At 40.1% G+C, this 18,176-nt stretch overlaps 1 protein-coding gene across 1 annotated transcript in view; it reads right to left on the bottom strand.

The window, feature by feature from the left end:
- The window catches only part of aspm (assembly factor for spindle microtubules), an 86,311-nt gene that overhangs the window by 51,235 nt on the left and 16,900 nt on the right, over positions 1-18,176 (bottom strand). The window contains exons 5-13 of the mRNA XM_070887325.1: positions 17,536-17,682; positions 16,929-17,177; positions 15,206-15,273; positions 14,880-15,021; positions 12,525-12,655; positions 4,797-4,972; positions 3,481-3,626; positions 3,299-3,384; positions 2,471-2,689 (exon numbers count right to left, since the gene is read on the bottom strand). Of these exons, the coding sequence (XP_070743426.1) occupies positions 2,471-2,689; positions 3,299-3,384; positions 3,481-3,626; positions 4,797-4,972; positions 12,525-12,655; positions 14,880-15,021; positions 15,206-15,273; positions 16,929-17,177; positions 17,536-17,682 (1,364 nt within the window). The remainder of the gene's footprint in view (positions 1-2,470; positions 2,690-3,298; positions 3,385-3,480; positions 3,627-4,796; positions 4,973-12,524; positions 12,656-14,879; positions 15,022-15,205; positions 15,274-16,928; positions 17,178-17,535; positions 17,683-18,176) is intronic.

The raw sequence follows: 18,176 nt of genomic DNA, 5'->3' as shown, positions 1-18,176 counted from the left end.
GATTTTTATAGTTCTTTGCACTAATTTTAATCTCTATGTAAGGACCTATTTATGAACTTACAACTAAAAGGATTAAAATTATATCAACACCAGTAGCTTTACAAGAATTAATCTTCAATGAATTACTTGAGAACACTGGTCTAAATATATCAGTATCTCAATATGAACCATGAAATATGGTTTGCATGCAAATATCATGATACGAACAGAAAACAGAGTGTCAGGATAAATGGTTAAGTCTCAGGTTGGCAAGCAGTAACTAGTGGGGTGCCTCAAGGATCAGTGCTGGAACCCCAACTATTTACAATCTATATTAACGACTTGGAAGAAGGAACAGAGTGTAACGAAGCCAAGTTTGCAGACGATACAAAGATAGGAAGAAAAGCAGTGTGTGAGGAGGACACAAAAAAGCTGCAAAAGGACATAGACAGGCTAAGTGAGTGGGCAAAAATTTGGCAGATAGAGTATAATGTTGGAAAATGTGAGGTCATACACTTTGGCAGAAAAAAAATCAAAGAGCAAGTTATTTAAATAGAGAAAGATTGCAAAGTGCCACAGTACAGCGGGACCTGGAGGTACTTGTGCATGAAACACAGAAGAATAGTATGCAGGTACAGCAAGTGATCAGGAAGGCCAATGGAATCTTGGCCTTTATTGCAATGGGGATGCAGTATAAAAGCAGGGAAGTCTTGCTACAGTTATACAGGCACATCTGGAATACTGCGTGCTGTTTTGGTTTCCATATTTACGAAAAATATAGTTGCTTTGGAGGCAGTTCAGAGAAGGTTCACGAGGGTGATTTCAGGGATGAGGGGGCTGACTTATGAAGAAAGGTTGAGTAGGTTGAACCTCTACTCATTGGAATTCAGAAGAATGAGAGGTGATCTTATCGAAACGTATAAGATTATGCTTGTAAATGTGGCTGCAGAGAGAATGTATCCACTGATGGGGGAAGACTAGAACTAGAGGGCATAATCTTAGAATAAGGGGGCGCCCATTTAAAACGGAGATGAAGAGAAATTTCTTCTCTCAAGGGGTTGTAAATCTGTGGAATTCGCTGCCTCAGAGAGTTGTGGAAGCTGGGACATTGAATACATTTAAGACAGTTTCTTAACCGATAAGGGAATAAGGGGTTTATGGGGAGCGGGCAGGGAAGTAGACCCGCGTCCATGATCGGATCAGCCAAGATTAAATGGCGGAACAGGCTTGAGGGGCTTTATGACCTACTCCTGCTCCTATTTTTTAATATTCTTATGATATGTTGATGTATTGATTCCATCATTTCCATTATTATAGTTTGAACTTTTTTTGCTCCCCATCTGGCAGCATACTGCAGTAATTGCACATTTTCCCTTTTGATCCCTCTTTGGTTTGTCGTTCTCTCAGCAATACTCAATCATGATACTGATATATTTTAAAATACAGATTAGCACCAATAATGATTAAATGTACCAAGTATTGTTTCATTTGAAAAAAGTATTAAGTGGACTAAAAGATGGGCACTTGCAAGATCCCACACATTCACACTTATACTGAAACAAACATGATGAATAAATAACATGAAATTGTAGGATCCCAATTAACACAATGTAATTTACACACAGAATTTGTATTAATGTGAATCATTCCCTTCCCAAGATGTTTCAGCGCTATAATATTTGTTAAACACTTCAGAATTTTATAAGCAAATATTAGAACTCTCAGCTCACAATCCAGTCCACCTACAGCTCCTTACAGGACTTCCTAGATTTGGATAACTGTCAACCACATTTGAAAATAATTGGCTGCCGTGCATCCTGTTTGAAAGTAGCTTGGATCATCGTTCAATCTTTAGACAACTGTTGAAAGTTACAGCTTTTGTATCGACCTAGAATCTTGTCCCTAGTTTAATTGTAGTCTTAAAAAAAAACTCCTAGTGACTGAATTTATGGAACCTCGGCAATGCTAAAACTAGATAGAACTGCTTAATTGTTAGTGACTGTACTGAACTGTTCAAGGTAACTACCACCAATTTTTCATGATAGTTTAAGAGATTCAAACCACCAAATGTTATATTGCCAATTTTATCTAGAAAAAATACTTATAACCAAATACAATGCAATAAGCTTATTTGGGATTTAAATGGTGGAGTAGTGAAACCCAAGTTCATAAGACTTCAATATCATCCTAAAATAAATTAGCTGTAGAGTTTACTGTGTGGATCATTGCTAATGACACACACATCCCAAGAACCAATAAAAATTTGAGACTGTTTGGGCACGGAGTGGAAATCGCATTAGATCTGGCTAGGAATGTGATCACAATGGCCAACGAGCCTGCCAACACTCACTATCCAGTCTCGCACATAAAGAACAGTCACATAGACAAGGCAATGAAAGGTGACCCATATACATAGAACCACATTTTAGACACATAAAAGCTTACTTTGATCAATTTTGTGTGGTTAAAATAAACTAACAAATGGACTTACTTTGACACCATAATATCCACAAACAGCATTAACCCAACTCATTAGCAATGTGATCTGTGGGCTATATTTTTCAGGCACAGTTTTGAGGTCTTGATCTTTTGCTGGGTGGGACAGAACAGGCACGGAGCGCAGAGCTGCCAGTTTATGCCATATACGCAAAGTTTTTTGCAGGAATTCAATCTCTTCTTGTAACTGGTCTTCATTTAGCAAAATCTCCACCTGGGAGGATAAAAACAATGCAGTCAAAACTGAAGAAGTAGTACACACATACACCAAAGTCACAACTTAGATTACAGCAAGGCATTTTCAGCTTGTCAGTCATATCAATAGTGATACTGAAGAATATATTTTCTACTTGAATCTAACTTGCTTCCAAGTGAGTCTGCTAAAAGCCTGACCAAAACATGACTAAATAGACAGCAGCAAATGGGGGGGGGGGGGGGGGGGCGGGCTTTTATAATAACTTGTTACTTTTTGTATTCTCCATTCATTTCAGTTTAGCAGCATATATAGTTTTATTGACATTCAAAGCCGTATCTTTATCCAGTAGGTGGCCACATGGATGTTACAAGGCTGCTCATGCTAAAATTCAAAGAGACAGAGCCAGGTAATACCTTCTGGCTCCCAGAGACAGAAATATCCCAAATAGTGGTGAAAGCAAATAAATTGAGAGAGTCAGATCACATTTCTCAATATGTATCCTGCATAATTTCAATACTACCCAAGCAACTCTTACCTTAATGACAAAAAAATTAGCACATCATCTTTGAAGGTTGGCAACTGGATATCTTTAAAGACACAATTAAGTCTATATAGCCTATACAGTACCTGAAAGGCAAAGATGATTCTCCACAGCAGTGCCAAAGTTCTTTCCCGATGTCCATCAACAATATCTCTAGGATCTATTGTGTTACCTAGAGGGCAAAAAGCAAAATTGTATCCAAAAGCAATTAAATTATGAAAATACCAAGCTTTTTATTCAAGTTAAGGTTATAGAATTTCAATTTTACCCTGTTCATCTTTCAGATCAACTCCTTGAGTTTTAAGAGCATTCAATGCAACATCCACATTGTGCAGCTTTTGAAGCCGGCTAATTGCTGGGACTCTTAGCTGTTTTGACAGTTTCCAGTTTTTTGCGAGAAGTTCCACTGCTCGTCTGCAAAAGATTATCGGAACCAAATTTGAAAAAAACATTGCACTGAACATATGAATTTGAAATGTACACATTAGCAATTCTTAAAACCATTCTAATTTCCACCGAGCAATTTTGCTACGTGGAGTTTCTTGTTCACAGAATACTTCACTTCATAAAGTCAACAGGGAATTAATTTTATTTCAAACTCTTTCAAAATACTGGTCCTTGAAATGCAATGGGCAGACCAGAAGATCCAGCTGGGCAAATTACAAAATGATATGGCCATTTTATATATTTCAATTTGTGTACATGTGATTTCTGCTTCTATTATCATCATCTAATACCAAGTGATTAAACCAGTGATATCTTGTAAAATATGTACTATAACAGCCAAGTACAGGTTGAACCCCTCTAGTCCAGGACTATTTGGTCCGGCAACATCCTGGTCTGGCATCATTCCTGGCGGGGGGGAGGGGGGGTCGCGACTGTGTTCAAGCTAATAATTTAAGAGTATGTGAAGAGTAAGAAAGACGACAGGAAAAGGCCAATTGCTGTCTTTACACAGATCCCTATACGCAATAAAGCACTTGGGTGCCCACAAAAGCCGATTCCTCCAAACGGCGCAGATATCAAACAAAGCAAAACAGGCTGAAAGCTGCCACAGATCTGGGGCACAAACGCCCTGAGCGGATGGGCGGCCCTCAAGCCCAGTGACATCGTTGCTGCCCCCTCCAAACAGCACCCACCCCCGAGCTGCCGATCACCTTTTTAATATTGGACTTTTTAATACATGAAATTGACAAATGATTTCCCCTACGTCGACAGGAACCGCTTCACAGCCAGCACGCCTGAAAATGGGGTCGGGATCAGGAGAAGCTGCGGGTTCCCATAGGGTCAGAACGACGTGGGTGGACAGCACTACAGAGCAGGCAGGAGCACTGCCGGGTCAGAGAGGTGGTGAGGGCTCGACCAGGGTGTCAGGTGAGGGGATCTTAGTGTTCATTTAAACCGGGTACTGCTGACAACGAGGTCAGCAGCGTTGTCAGGAGTACCTAGTTTAAATAAATTAGTACAAATTAGTTTTATTTTACCATGAATCGCTTTATAATTCAATTATTTGGAATACACATCAGATTTAAAAGTAAATTCAGAAGTATCTTCATTCCATTGGATGACTAAAAATATACTTACACCAAACGAATACCACATCGAAGATCTACAGCTATGTTGGTGACAGCAAAATTAAATTCATGAAGGGGTGTCTGAAAATGGCCAACAGTCAACCCTAGGAAACCAAGATGGCGAGAAATGTCTCCTTCACCGCTGAGAAAATTTCTGGAGAAGGCAAGTAACAGTTCTTTGCTCGTCTAAAGAGAAAGACAAGTTAAAATGAGAAAGTTTACTCGTAAATAAAATCATATTGTATGTACTGCACACTGGTACTTTGATCTTTGGCCCAGGACACATCATTTTAGCCAACTACATTTTCCCAGAATTTTGTCACATTACATCAAATAATTTTTGCTCCAATACTACCATCTGTATCAATATTTAGTTAAAAGTATCAGAAAAAAGTTAAATTGTTACAGTACCCATTTTAGGCACTGTAATCATGTTACTAACTGAGTTTAGAGGTCTTTGAAAAACAGATGCCACAAGTAGAGACAGCCTCAATACGCAATGCCACAGAATGTTGAGTCACCAATTTAATCTTTTCACTCCACCTGTGGTGTGCTCACCCTAATGCAAAGTAAATCTCATACTCATCCCATTCACCTCGATAGTGGGGGACAAGATCACAAATTCTTCTTCTTCAAAGTGCCAGCCTACACTGCCATTTCAAGAACATATAACAATTAGGAGCAGGAGTAGGCTATTCGGCCTTACGAGCCTGCTCCGCCATTCAATGAGATCATGTCTGATCTTCTACCTCAACTCCACTTTCCTGCTCTATCCCCATTTCCCTCGACTCCATTAATATCCAAAAATCTGTCGCTCTCCATCTTGAATATACTCAAAGATTGAGACTCCACAGTCCTCTGGGGTAGAGAATTTCAGAGATTCACCACCCTCTGAGTGAAGAAGTTTCTCCTCATCTCAGTCCTAAATGGCCGACCACTTATTCTGAGACTATGATCCCTGGTTCTAGACTCCTCAGCCAGAGGAAACATCCTCACTGCATTTACCTTGTCAAGCCCTGTAAGAATTTTGTACATTTCAAGGAGATCTCCTCTCATTCTTGTAGTCTAGAGAATATAGACCTGGTCTACTCAATCCCTCCTCATAGGACAATCCCCTAATCCCAGGAATCAGTCTGGTGAACATTCATTGCAATCCTTCAATGGCAAGTATATCCTTCCTTAGATAAAGGAGACCAAAACCGCACACAATATTCCAGGTCCAGTCACAATACTCCAGGGCCCTACATAATGGCAGTAAGACATCTTTACTCTTATACTTAAATCCTCTTGTAATAAAGGCCAACATACCATTTGCTTTCTTAATTGCTTGCTGTACCTGCATGTTAACTTTCAGTGATTTGTGTACAAGGACATCCAGGTCCCTCTGAACACCAACATTTTCCAATCTCTCACCATTTAAAAAATACTCTGTTTTTCTATTTTTCCTACCAAAGTGGATAACTTCACATTTCTCCACATTATATTCCATTTGCAATGTTCTTGCCCACTCACTTAGCCTGGCTATATCCCCTTGAAGTCTCTGCATCCTCCTCACAACTTACATTCCCACCTAGCTTTGTGTCATCAGCAAACTTGGATTATATTACATTTGGTCCCCTCATCCAAATCATTTAGATTGTGAATAGCTGAGGCCCAAGCACTGATCCTTGTGGCACCCTACTACAGCCTGCCAACCTGAAAATGACCCATTTATTCCTACTCTGTTTTCTGTCCATTAACCAATCCTCAATCCATGCTATTATATTACCTCCAATCTTGTTCAATAACCTCTTGTGTGGCAACTTATCAAATGCCTTCTGAAAACCCAAATACACCACATCCATTGGTCCCCCTTATCTATTTTGTTTGTTACAACCTCAAAAATAATAGATTTATCAAACATGATTTTGCTTTCATAAATCTATGCTGACTCTGCCCAATCCTATTATCTTTTCTAAGTGCCCTGTTACCTTAATAATAGATTCTAACATTTTCCCTGCTACTGATGTCAGGCTAACTGGTCTGTAGTTCCCCATATTCTCTCTCCCTCCTTTCTTAAATAGCGGGGTTACATTTGTCTAGCTACCAATCTGCAGGAACTGTTTTAGAATTTATGGAATTTTGGAAGATAACAACCAATGCATCCACTATCTCTACAGCCACCTCTTTCAAAACCGTAGGGTGTAGTCCATCAGGTCATGAGGATTTATCAGCTTTCAGTCCCATTAATTTCTCACTGCTATTATTTTATTAACACCAATTTATTTCAGTTCCTCATTCTCACTAGACCTCTTATACTCCACTATTTCCGGGAGCTTTTTCGTGTCTTCTTCCATGAAGACAGACACAAAGTATTTATTTAATTTCTCTGCCATTTCCTTATCCCCATTATAATTTCTTCTGTCTCAGCCTGTAGAGGACCCACATTTACTTTCGCTAATGTTTTCTTTTTTACAAACCTATAGAACCGTTTACAGTCTCTCGCTAGTTTACTCTCATTCTATTTTCCCTTTATCAATTTCTTGGTCCCCCTTTGCTGAATTCTAAAATCCTCCCAATCCTCAGGCTTACTGCTCTTTTTGGCAACATTATAAGCCTCTTCCTTTGATCTAATAATATCTTTAACCTCTCGTTAGCCACAGTTGGATCACTTTTCTTTTGGGTTTTTGTTTAAATGCTAGCCATTGCTTGTCCACCGTCATATCTTTTAATGTAGTTTCCCAATCTACCTTAGCCAACTCTCCCATCATACCTACGTAGTTTCCTTTGTTTAGATTTAAGACCCTAGTTTCGGATTGAACTAAAACCCTTTCAAACAATGTAAAATTCTATCATATTATGGTCACTCTTTCCTAAAAGCCCCATTACTACAAGGTTATTAATTAACCCTTTCTCATTACACAATACTAGATCTAAAATAGCCTGTTCTCTAGTTGGTTCCTCAACATACTGATCTCGAAAACCATGTTGTATACGTTCCATGAATTCGTCCTCCACACTATTACTGCAAATTTGGTTTGCCCATTCTATATATAGATTAAAGTATCCCATGGTTATTGTATTACCTGTGTTACATGCACCTCTAATTTCCTGATTTATACTGTGCCCTACATTACCACTACTGTTTGGGAGCCTATAAACAACTCCACCAATGTTTTTGCCCCTGACTGTTTCTTAGCTCCACCCAAACGGCCACAACCGAGACTCCAGGATGGTATGTTGCCTCCCTGGTGCAAGGGTCAAGGATGTCTCGGAGCGGGTGCAGGACATTCTAAAAAGGGAGGGAGAACAGCCAGTTGTCGTGGTGCACATTGGTACCAACGACATAGGTAAAAAAAGGGATGAGGTCCTACAAAACGAATTTAAGGAGCTAGGAGCTAAATTAAAAAGTAGGACCTCAAAAGTAGTAATCTCGGGATTGCTACCAGTGCCACGTGATAGTCAGAGTAGGAATCGCAGGATAGCGCAGATGAATACGTGGCTTGAGCAGTGGTGCAGCAGGGAGGGATTCAAATTCCTGGGGCATTGGAACCGGTTCTGGGGGAGGTGGGACCAGTACAAACCGGACGGTCTGTACCTGGGCAGGACCGGAACCAATGTCCTAGGGGGAGTGTTTGCTAGTGCTGTTGGGGAGGATTTAAACTTATATGGCAGGGGGATGGGAACCAATGCAGGGAGACAGAGGGAAACAAAAAGGAGGCAAAAGCAAAAGACAGAAAGGAGATGAGGAAAAGTGGAGAGCAGAGAAACCCAAGGCAAAGAACAAAAAGGGCCACTGTACAGCAAAATTCTAAAAGGACAAAGGGTGTTAACAAAACAAGCCTGAAGGCTTTTGTCTTAATGCAAGGAGTATCCGCAATAAGGTGGATGAATTAACTGTGCAAATAGATGTTAACAAATATGATGTGATTGGGATTACGGAGACGTGGCTCCAGGATGATCAGGGCTGGGAACTCAACATCCAGGGGTATTCAACATTCAGGAAAGATAGAATAAAAGGAAAAGGAGGTGGGGTAGCATTGCTGGTTAAGGAGCAAATTAAGGCAATAGTTCGGAAGGACATTAGCTCGGATGATGTGGAATCTATATGGGTAGAGCTGCAGAATACCAAAGGGCAAAAAACGTTAGTGGGAGTTGTGTACAGACCTCCAAACAGTAGCAGTGATGTTGGGGAGGGCATCAAACATGAAATTAGGCGTGCGTGGAATAAAGGTGCAGCAGTTATAATGGGTGGCTTTAATATGCACATAGATTGGGTTAACCAAACTGGAAGCAATACGGTGGAGGAGGATTTCCTGGAGTGCATAAGGGATGGTTTTTTAGACCAATATGTCGAGGAACCAACTAGGGGGGAGGCCATCTTAGACTGGGTGTTGTGTAATGAGAGAGGATTAATTAGCAATCTTGTTGTGCGAGGCCCCTTGGGGAAGAGTGACCATAATATGGTGGAATTCTGCATTAGGATGGAGAATGAAACAGTTAATTCAGAGACCATGGTCCAGAACTTAAAGAAGGGTAACTCTGAAGGTATGAGGCGTGAATTGGCTAGGATAGATTGGCGAATGATACTGAAGGGGTTGACTGTGGATGGGCAATGGCAGACATTTAGAGACCGCATGGATGAACTACAACAATTGTACATTCCTGTCTGGCGTAAAAATAAAAAAAGGAAGGTGGCTCAACCGTGGCTATCAAGGGAAATCAGGGATAGCATTAAAGCCAAGGAAGTGGCATACAAATTGGCCAGAAATAGCAGCGAACCCGGGGACTGGGAGAAATTTAGAACTCAGCAGAGGAGGACAAAGGGTTTGATTAGGGCAGGGAAAATGGAGTACGAGAAGAAGCTTGCAGGGAACATTAAGACGGATTGCAAAAGTTTCTATAGATATGTAAAGAGAAAAAGGTTAGTAAAGACAAACGTAGGTCCCCTGCAGTCAGAATCAGGGGAAGTCATAACGGGGAACAAAGAAATGGCGGACCAATTGAACAAGTACTTTGGTTCGGTATTCACTGAGGAGGACACAAACAACCTTCCGGATAGAAAAGGGGTCGGAGGGTCTAGGAAGGAGGAGGAACTGAGGGAAATCCTTATTAGTCGGGAAATTGTGTTGGGGAAATTGATGGGATTGAAGGCCGATAAATCCCCAGGGCCTGATGGACTGCATCCCAGAGTACTTAAGGAGGTGGCCTTGGAAATAGTGGATGCATTGACAGTCATTTTCCAACATTCCATTGACTCTGGATCAGTTCCTATCGAGTGGAGGGTAGCCAATGTAACCCCACTTTTTAAAAAAGGAGGGAGAGAAAACAGGGAATTATAGACCGGTCAGCCTGACATCGGTAGTGGGTAAAATGATGGAATCAATTATTAAGGATGTCATAGCAGTGCATTTGGAAAGAGGTAATATGATAGGTCTAAGTCAGCATGGATTTGTGAAAGGGAAACCATGCTTGACAAATCTTCTGGAATTTTTTGAGGATGTTTCCAGTAGAGTGGACAAGGAAGAACCAGTTGATGTGGTATATTTGGACTTTCAGAAGGCTTTCGACAAGGTCCCACACAAGAGATTAATGTGCAAAGTTAAAGCACATGGGATTGGAGGTAGTGTGCTGACATGGATTGAGAACTGGTTGTCAGACAGGAAGCAAAGAGTAGGAGTAAATGGGGACTTTTCAGAATGGCAGGCAGTGACTAGTGGGGTACCGCAAGGTTCTGTGCTGGGGCCCCAGCTGTTTACACTGTACATTAATGATTTAGACGAGGGGATTAAATGTAGTATCTCCAAATTTGTGGATGACACTAAGTTGGGTGGCAGTGTGAGCTGCGAGGAGGATGCTATGAGGCTGCAGAGTGACTTGGATAGGTTAGGTGAGTGGGCAAATGCATGGCAGATGAAGTATAATGTGGATAAATGTGAGGTTATCCACTTTGGTGGTAAAAACAGAGAGACAGACTATTATCTGAATGGTGACAGATTAGGAAAAGGGGAGGTGCAAAGAGACCTGGGTGTCATGGTACATCAGTCATTGAAGGTTGGCATGCAGGTACAGCAGGCGGTTAAGAAAGCAAATGGCATGTTGGCCTTCATCGCGAGGGGATTTGAGTACAGGGGCAGGGAGGTGTTGCTACAATTGTACAGGGCCTTGGTGAGGCCACACCTGGAGTATTGTGTGCAGTTTTGGTCTCCTAACCTGAGGAAGGACATTCTTGCTATTGAGGGAGTGCAGCGAAGGTTCACCAGACTGATTCCCGGGATGGCGGGACTGACCTATCAAGAAAGACTGGATCAACTGGGCTTGTATTTACTGGAGTTCAGAAGAATGAGAGGGGACCTCATAGAAACGTTTAAAATTCTGACGGGGTTAGACAGGTTAGATGCAGGAAGAATGTTCCCAATGTTGGGGAAGTCCAGAACCAGGGACACAGTCTAAGGATAAGGGGGAAGCCATTTAGGACCGAGATGAGGAGGAATTTCTTCACCCAGAGAGTGGTGAACCTGTGGAATTCTCTACCACAGAAAGTTGTTGAGGCCAATTCACTAAATATATTCAAAAAGGAGTTAGATGAAGTCCTTACTACTAGGGGAATCAAGGGGTATGGTAAGAAAGCAGGAATGGGGTACTGAAGTTGCATGTTCAGCCATGAACTCATTGAATGGCGGTGCAGGCTAGAAGGGCCGAATGGCCTACTCCTGCACCTATTTTCTATGTTTCTATTACTTGATTTTCTGAGCCAAGATCCTTTCTCTCTATGGTCTTTACCCCATCCTTTATTATCAGGGCTACCCCTCCTCCTTTTGCATTTTGCCTATCTCTTCTAAAAGTTAAGTATCCTGGAATATTTAGTTCCCAACCTTGGTCACTTTGCAATCAATATAGTCCCATATGGTGTGATTTAGGAAATTATTTAAAAGAATGGATTAACAGCAATTGGCTTTTAAAGTAACATAAATCACAAACTTCATATTTAAAAAGGCAAGTTCAAATAAAAATTATGTTGCGCATAAGAGAAATAAAAGTAATGAAATTATGCAGTGTAATACTAGGTATGAATACTTCAGGTTAGCCTGAACACACACTATCTTAGCGAGCTGTTAACCCATTCTTACATAGATGAACACTTCCACAAAAATAGTGGAGAGAGAAATTTCAGTGCAATGTTATGCATTTTCATATTGGTATCCCACAAAATCTCAATGAGTTTCCATTTACTAGCCTAATCTGCTCAGCATTCAAAAAGATAATTTAACTTCTAAAAAAAAAAGTGTTACGTTTTTGGTACTTTTTGTCTTAAAAATGACGAGAGAAAACTATGTACATCGAACAGCTACAGGTGCAATGACCCAAATCCGTAACTCCGAAAACTAGAATTGTCCAAAAACCGGACATTTTGCGCATAGCTGATGGAGTCATCCCGAATTATTGTCCAAAATTCGGGTATTTTGAGGCAAAACCCAAAGTCCGGCACGGATTCAGTCGAGGATTCCGGATTTCATACATGAAAATCAAGTCTGAAATCCAGAATCCTTGACCTAATCAGAACCGGATTTCAACCTTGCCGCTCAAAACCCGGCACAGATTCCGTCGATGATTCCGGATTCAGACTATTGATTTTCTTGTCTGAAATCTGGAAAAACCCCAAAAATGGAACAAACTCAGTCCCGAGGATTCTGAACGTTGTACCTGTATTACATAACCCAATGATGACATCAAAAAAAGATGTCTGCACATATCTTACCTTAAACTCAGCATCTTTGCAGAAAAGGCATGGATCGTGATCTATCAACCTAGACTGTTTAGCACAGTCAAGAAACCAAACTAGAAGCAGAAATTTCTTCAGTGTGAATTGTGCCAAAACCTCCTGGTGCTCTAGAAAATCAAAACACGCAATAGTTAGTTATAACATTATTTAAATTTAGTCTCCAGCTGAGCCTTAATGCAAGCAATCATTCTCAAGATTCTGGACGAGGGGTGGTGCCAGATAAGGGAGTCCCAGACAAGGGGAGGTTCAACCTGTACACTGAAACAGATCTATTACAAACCAGAACATGCAAATACAGGTAAAAATTAAATAAAGAACAATTGCACAACACTATTATATCTCTTAAAAATGCCCTAAAGCATTTTGCACAGAATAAGTTAGTAGTCTTTTAGATGTAGTTTTAGTAATCTGTATGGCAACAAAATTAGAAATATTGCTCTACTCAAGGGGGGAAAAAAAGTCAATTAGCCAGTTGCCACCTCTGGCCCAATATTTATGTGAATGCATTAATCAGAAACAGATAGCTAAAAGGAGACCAAATGTTAATTACAATCCTTTTTCAGAGACCAATGTAATGCCTTGATTAAAAATTACAATGCACCCAATAATAAAAGATTTAAAAAAATTCTGTTGATTTTTTTAAAAAAAACAGCCGGGCCCAAAAGTGGTGGCCTTACTGCCCACTGCCGCAGGGTTTTTTCGGCGGTCACCCCTCGGTGACAGATTCTTCTAGGTCTGCTGCCGGCGGGTGGGGAGTACCGCTGGGAACCGCCCGCTGACGGGCAAGTCACGTAAGTGACCCCCCGCCCGCTGAGCTGGCAGATTCCTCCGGGCGGGAGTTGGCGGCAGCAGGGGGAAGGACCGCTGTGTGGAGGCAGGTCTTACCCCGATGGTAAATAAGACGACCTGCAAAAAAAGGTTCGTGAATATCTTGAAATTTTTTTTTTCCCCCAGCGATTTATCTATATGGGGTCCCCTGAAGGTGTTCCAGTGCTTTTTTTTTTGTGAAGCTTTTTATTTTTAGGTCTTCCCCCTCTCTGGGCCCCGACTCAATTCTCGGCAGCACTTTGGCAAGGATCACATTTTCCGCCGAGATTGGGAGCACCCGTCCGCTGCCACCTACATTGATGCCGTAAGTCGTTATTTGGCCGCCAGGCGGTACTGCCATCTGTTAGAGGAATCTTCCTGGAAAAGTACCGCCCGGTCTCTCGGCGGCCCTTTGGGCGGCACTTGGTTAAAGCCAAGGCCCGCCCAAGTTCAGGCGCAGGGTCTTGCATCCCAAATAACTTTGGCGGGATGAATGAGAATTGAACTGTATACAAGAGTGAGGCAACAAGTAAAAAATTAAGATGCTTTTCCTTTCAGGCAGCAAGGAATTGGAATTAATTATTGGAGATAAAAGGAATCTTATTACATTTAAGAGATGTAGTTAATTGGAATCCGAATGGAGACACTGAAGAGCAGCAGGTTTGTCCAGAATCTTGAACACGAGCAAAGGATGCAAATTGAATTACAGGTCAGTGCTTGGGAAAAAAAAAAACAGAAATCAGACAAGATTCAAAAATCAGCTTTAAAAAAAGGTGCAATCAATTTTAAAGGGGCTATAGCTTCATATTTCTAAATTTAAAAAAGATAGCTGAACAGTGTAAGTAGCAGAGATGACCAGTTTGAAGGAATTTTGAGATCCAAGAAAGAGAGGGTGTTTGAGACACAAATCATAACTGTAGAGGTCGTTAAAGGCCTTTCGATAAATTTCAAAAAAACACAGTTCAACAAATAGAAAGATCAAACAATTGCTTGCTGGAACAAAACAGGTCTATGACAAATCAAGAAATAAACTTGCAGATGACTGAATGAAGGAATAACCCAGATGGCAGGATCAGCACATTGCACAGAAAATAGAAGCTGCACCCAACAGAAGACAGCAGGGCTGTTTGTGGTTTGGTATATGTCTTGACTACTTTAATCAAAATGAGACTGTAGTTTAAAGTAATCATGACTGGTGAAGAGAATCATAGAAATACCCGTACAGGAGGTGGCCTTTCAGCTCACCATGCTTATACAAGCTTTTTTTAAAGAGATGGCACAAGGCATTGAATAGTCTCATTTTGTGTTGTAAAATTCTATGATTCTAGTCAATGTTAACTCAATCAGCATAAGCAAAATTATTCACAGCAAACTAAATTATGCACATCCTAATTAAATTTCAAAACTTATGCTCCAATCCATTGTTTTGTAAATACTGGTTCAGTCAATGAGTTCGTCCTGTAGCCTACATGACAAACTTAGATTTAGAAATATTATTCATATATTTGTAGCAAAGCTGCTTACCGTCACGATATAAATGTGGCACCGTTGAATGCCTATATGTTGCAGCTATATCAGAATTCCAAAGTAGGCGATTTAAAATAAATCTGGCCAAGCCAATCGCATCACTGTTGCTTTCCAATGGAATCAGTTCACCAAAAACACACTAAAATGCGACACATTAAGATTTCAGCAATACACTCAAACTCATACACCACAAATATAAACAGAAACATATTGCATCATAAAGCGGTTACATTTATACAATTTCTTAGCATTGCTTGGTTTGATACCCAAAGAAGCAATCTGACAGCGATTTTTATTTTTACTTGTACCAAATAAAACCTTACCTCCAGTCCTATTCGTAGCCACAGAGGATTATATGACAAAAGCCATTTGAGGACCTTCTGCCGTTCTCCTTCAGTGGAGAAATAAAACACAAGTGTTAACATAACAGCGAGTATTGAAAAAGTTCTAAAAATATTAAAATTCAAGATGTTAAACTTGCATTTGGTAGTGACCATGTGTGAAAACCAATTATTTAGAAATGGAGAGAAGTACTTTGTCCACTCAACAATAAGATTGATCAAACCTGTGCCTCATAATACATGCACTATGCTACCATAAAAAGGCAAGTTGTGAACCCATCTAGGCAACATCAGATTCCATTTTACTGGTCATCAACCCTGCGAATACATAAATCTTTACTACAGCCAGGCCCACTGGTAAGAATTGGGGGCTTCGCATATCACCATCATTGAGGCCCAACCCGATGTGCCAGGGATTGTTGCCATTGAGTTCACTTGGGCCAGTGCAGGATTATCTATTTTTTTTTGCCTTTCCCAGGGGATTGCAGTGTTAAGTGGTGTGTAAACAGTGTACATGGTAGCACTGTATCTGGGTGTGACACGATTGATAATCTTTTTCCAATATTTTTGTATTTTCGTATATCACTTGCTTCACTTCCCTCTCCATGTTATGCTGATTGGATGAAGAGTGGGAGGAGACTTGTGTGAAGCATAGGCACAGGCATGGACCAGTTCGACCAAATGGGCGGTTTCTGCTTTGTAGATTCTATGTAATTCATTGCCGGTGTGAAGGAACTTCTCCCTTCCTGTTGGCAATTGTGTCTCAAATACTCAGGAAGTCTTGTGCTACAAGGACTTTCCAATCTCCTTCCCAGAAAATGGAGAAGCCCTTAATCATGCACCACTTAGTAGCACTCCAGAAATTTACAAATGCTGTTTGCTTTAGTTTAGGCAACCATTAAAAGTTGAGAAATCTTGTGGGGAAACTACAACCAATGCTGTTGCTTCAATAAAAATGAAATTTGAAAATCATATTTCATATTCCTCTACTGTGGCGAAGGGGAGAAAAGATTAGCATCGGAGAACTTTTGACTGTGAGCAGAAGTTAGAGAACAGCAATCATCATCATACCTTCAGCGTAAATTTTATTCAAATTAAACAATGAAATTCTTGAATTTGGGGAAATATTGTTCGTGATAAATACTATGCTTTAAATCATGGTACATCTTAAATCACAGTATATTTTAATTGTACCTACATGGAGCGAGACACGTAAATAAGCAGTTCTGGACACTATTGAATTAATTGAAGAAAGTGACACATCCAATGGCACTATTTTTCTGACCTCAGGCATACTGTTCAGGAAAGGGACAAAGGAGTAAGATGACACTTCACTGCAAAATCTAACTGCACTGTTCATCTATCAGACATTAATAGAGTATCAATGAGCAAGAATCGCCAGCAGAATACTAAATCTATCCTATTTTGAAAGCAATAATGGTTATTATTAGGAGATCTCAATGATGGAAAGGAAAGTTTTTCCAAGAAAAAAAAGACAGTATCTTTCACGTGAATCAGTTAAATAGGTCTATTTCACAGGTGTATGAACATGATTCCACACCAATCGAATCAAGCATTTTCTTTATACAACATGTTTTACAAATTGCGGAGCAGGTCAGACTCAATTATTTGGCTGTGCCTAAACCTTGCACGAGTTTCCAAAGAGCATAACAAAATTTCAAGAATTAAACACTTGAAAGATTACCAAAGTCTTTCCAGAGATATCGGTCTTTCCGCACAAGCAAATGTTTAGCTTCAATGGCTGCTTCCAGCTTCTGTATAACTTTGACCATCCCTTCAGATGTAAATAGTCTGCAGGCTGCACGGCGGAGACGATTGAGTCTACATTTTGCAGTATATGCTCTCAGTGACATTTCTTCTTTGGTTGGTGCTGCAGGAACACTAATTTTGTGGTGCTGTGTCTCAGAACCCATAAACAGCATAGTAGTATTCACTAAAAAGCAAAGTCAAACACTTAAAACTGACATGACAGGAATAAAAATTTGCAATAATTTTCTTGCACACTATTAGATGGCCAGAAAGGATTTCTTTAATTGATTATTTAACAGCTTAAAATTGATAGCCCAAATTATTCAGCCAGGGTCAAAGTTAAAAAGAAAGCTATTGCAAAAATAATGAAATTCTTAAATTTACATCTGAAAAGTTTACACAATTTCAAAATACTTTCACAATTCCTTTTGGGACTGAGTGAACTACACAAACTGTAAAATGTCTACTAGTTTAAAATGTACTTCGTACACGTGACAGAATAGCAAATACTAAGTGTAGCATGCGGTGTCATTATAGCTCACCTCTGGAGGACTCTGTGTTCACTGTAAAGTCATCAGGAGTAAGAATGAAATTCAACCACCACGTGAAGCCTCTTTCCTGCTTCTCTTTCCATCGTTCATCATAAAACATGTTTTTTGCAGCAAACGGCATTGGATGCCTGGGAATAACTGAAAATACAAGTAAACATGTTCAATGCTTATTAATGGCAATGACTCACAATTCAACATAAAGGGTGTATGGGAACAACTACAATAACCTTTATTTGCATTTGTTGGTAACATGGCAAGACAAAAAGCAGAGTGCAAATGTTTTTTGATTATTGAATGCTTTACTTCCTGGATTACTGAATAGTGGTAGATGCTCCTTAAGTAAATAGAAATATGCAAAATTCATTTATTGGTATTGAGACAGTGTATGCAAGGCATTTTCTACCAGAGAAATAATGCATCTATCCAAAAGGCATGCCAAATAGCCACACCTGTGGCTAGTCAGAACTGCTTTACAAATTACTTTAATAATTCAAAAATATATCAAGTCATTTAATGCAATTCTTTAATGACTACCAAATGCCATGATGTACTCCAGCATGTCTATTTGAAAAAAATCCATCTCAAGATCTTATTAAAACTTTCCTCTGCATGGTACGAGCAATAATGAGTGT

This window comes from Pristiophorus japonicus, chromosome 8 (genome assembly GCF_044704955.1).
Source record: "Pristiophorus japonicus isolate sPriJap1 chromosome 8, sPriJap1.hap1, whole genome shotgun sequence".
NCBI classification, from domain to species: domain Eukaryota; kingdom Metazoa; phylum Chordata; class Chondrichthyes; family Pristiophoridae; genus Pristiophorus; species Pristiophorus japonicus.
Note: the sequence above shows the minus strand (reverse complement) of the source record. Positions and strands in the feature narration are given on the sequence as shown.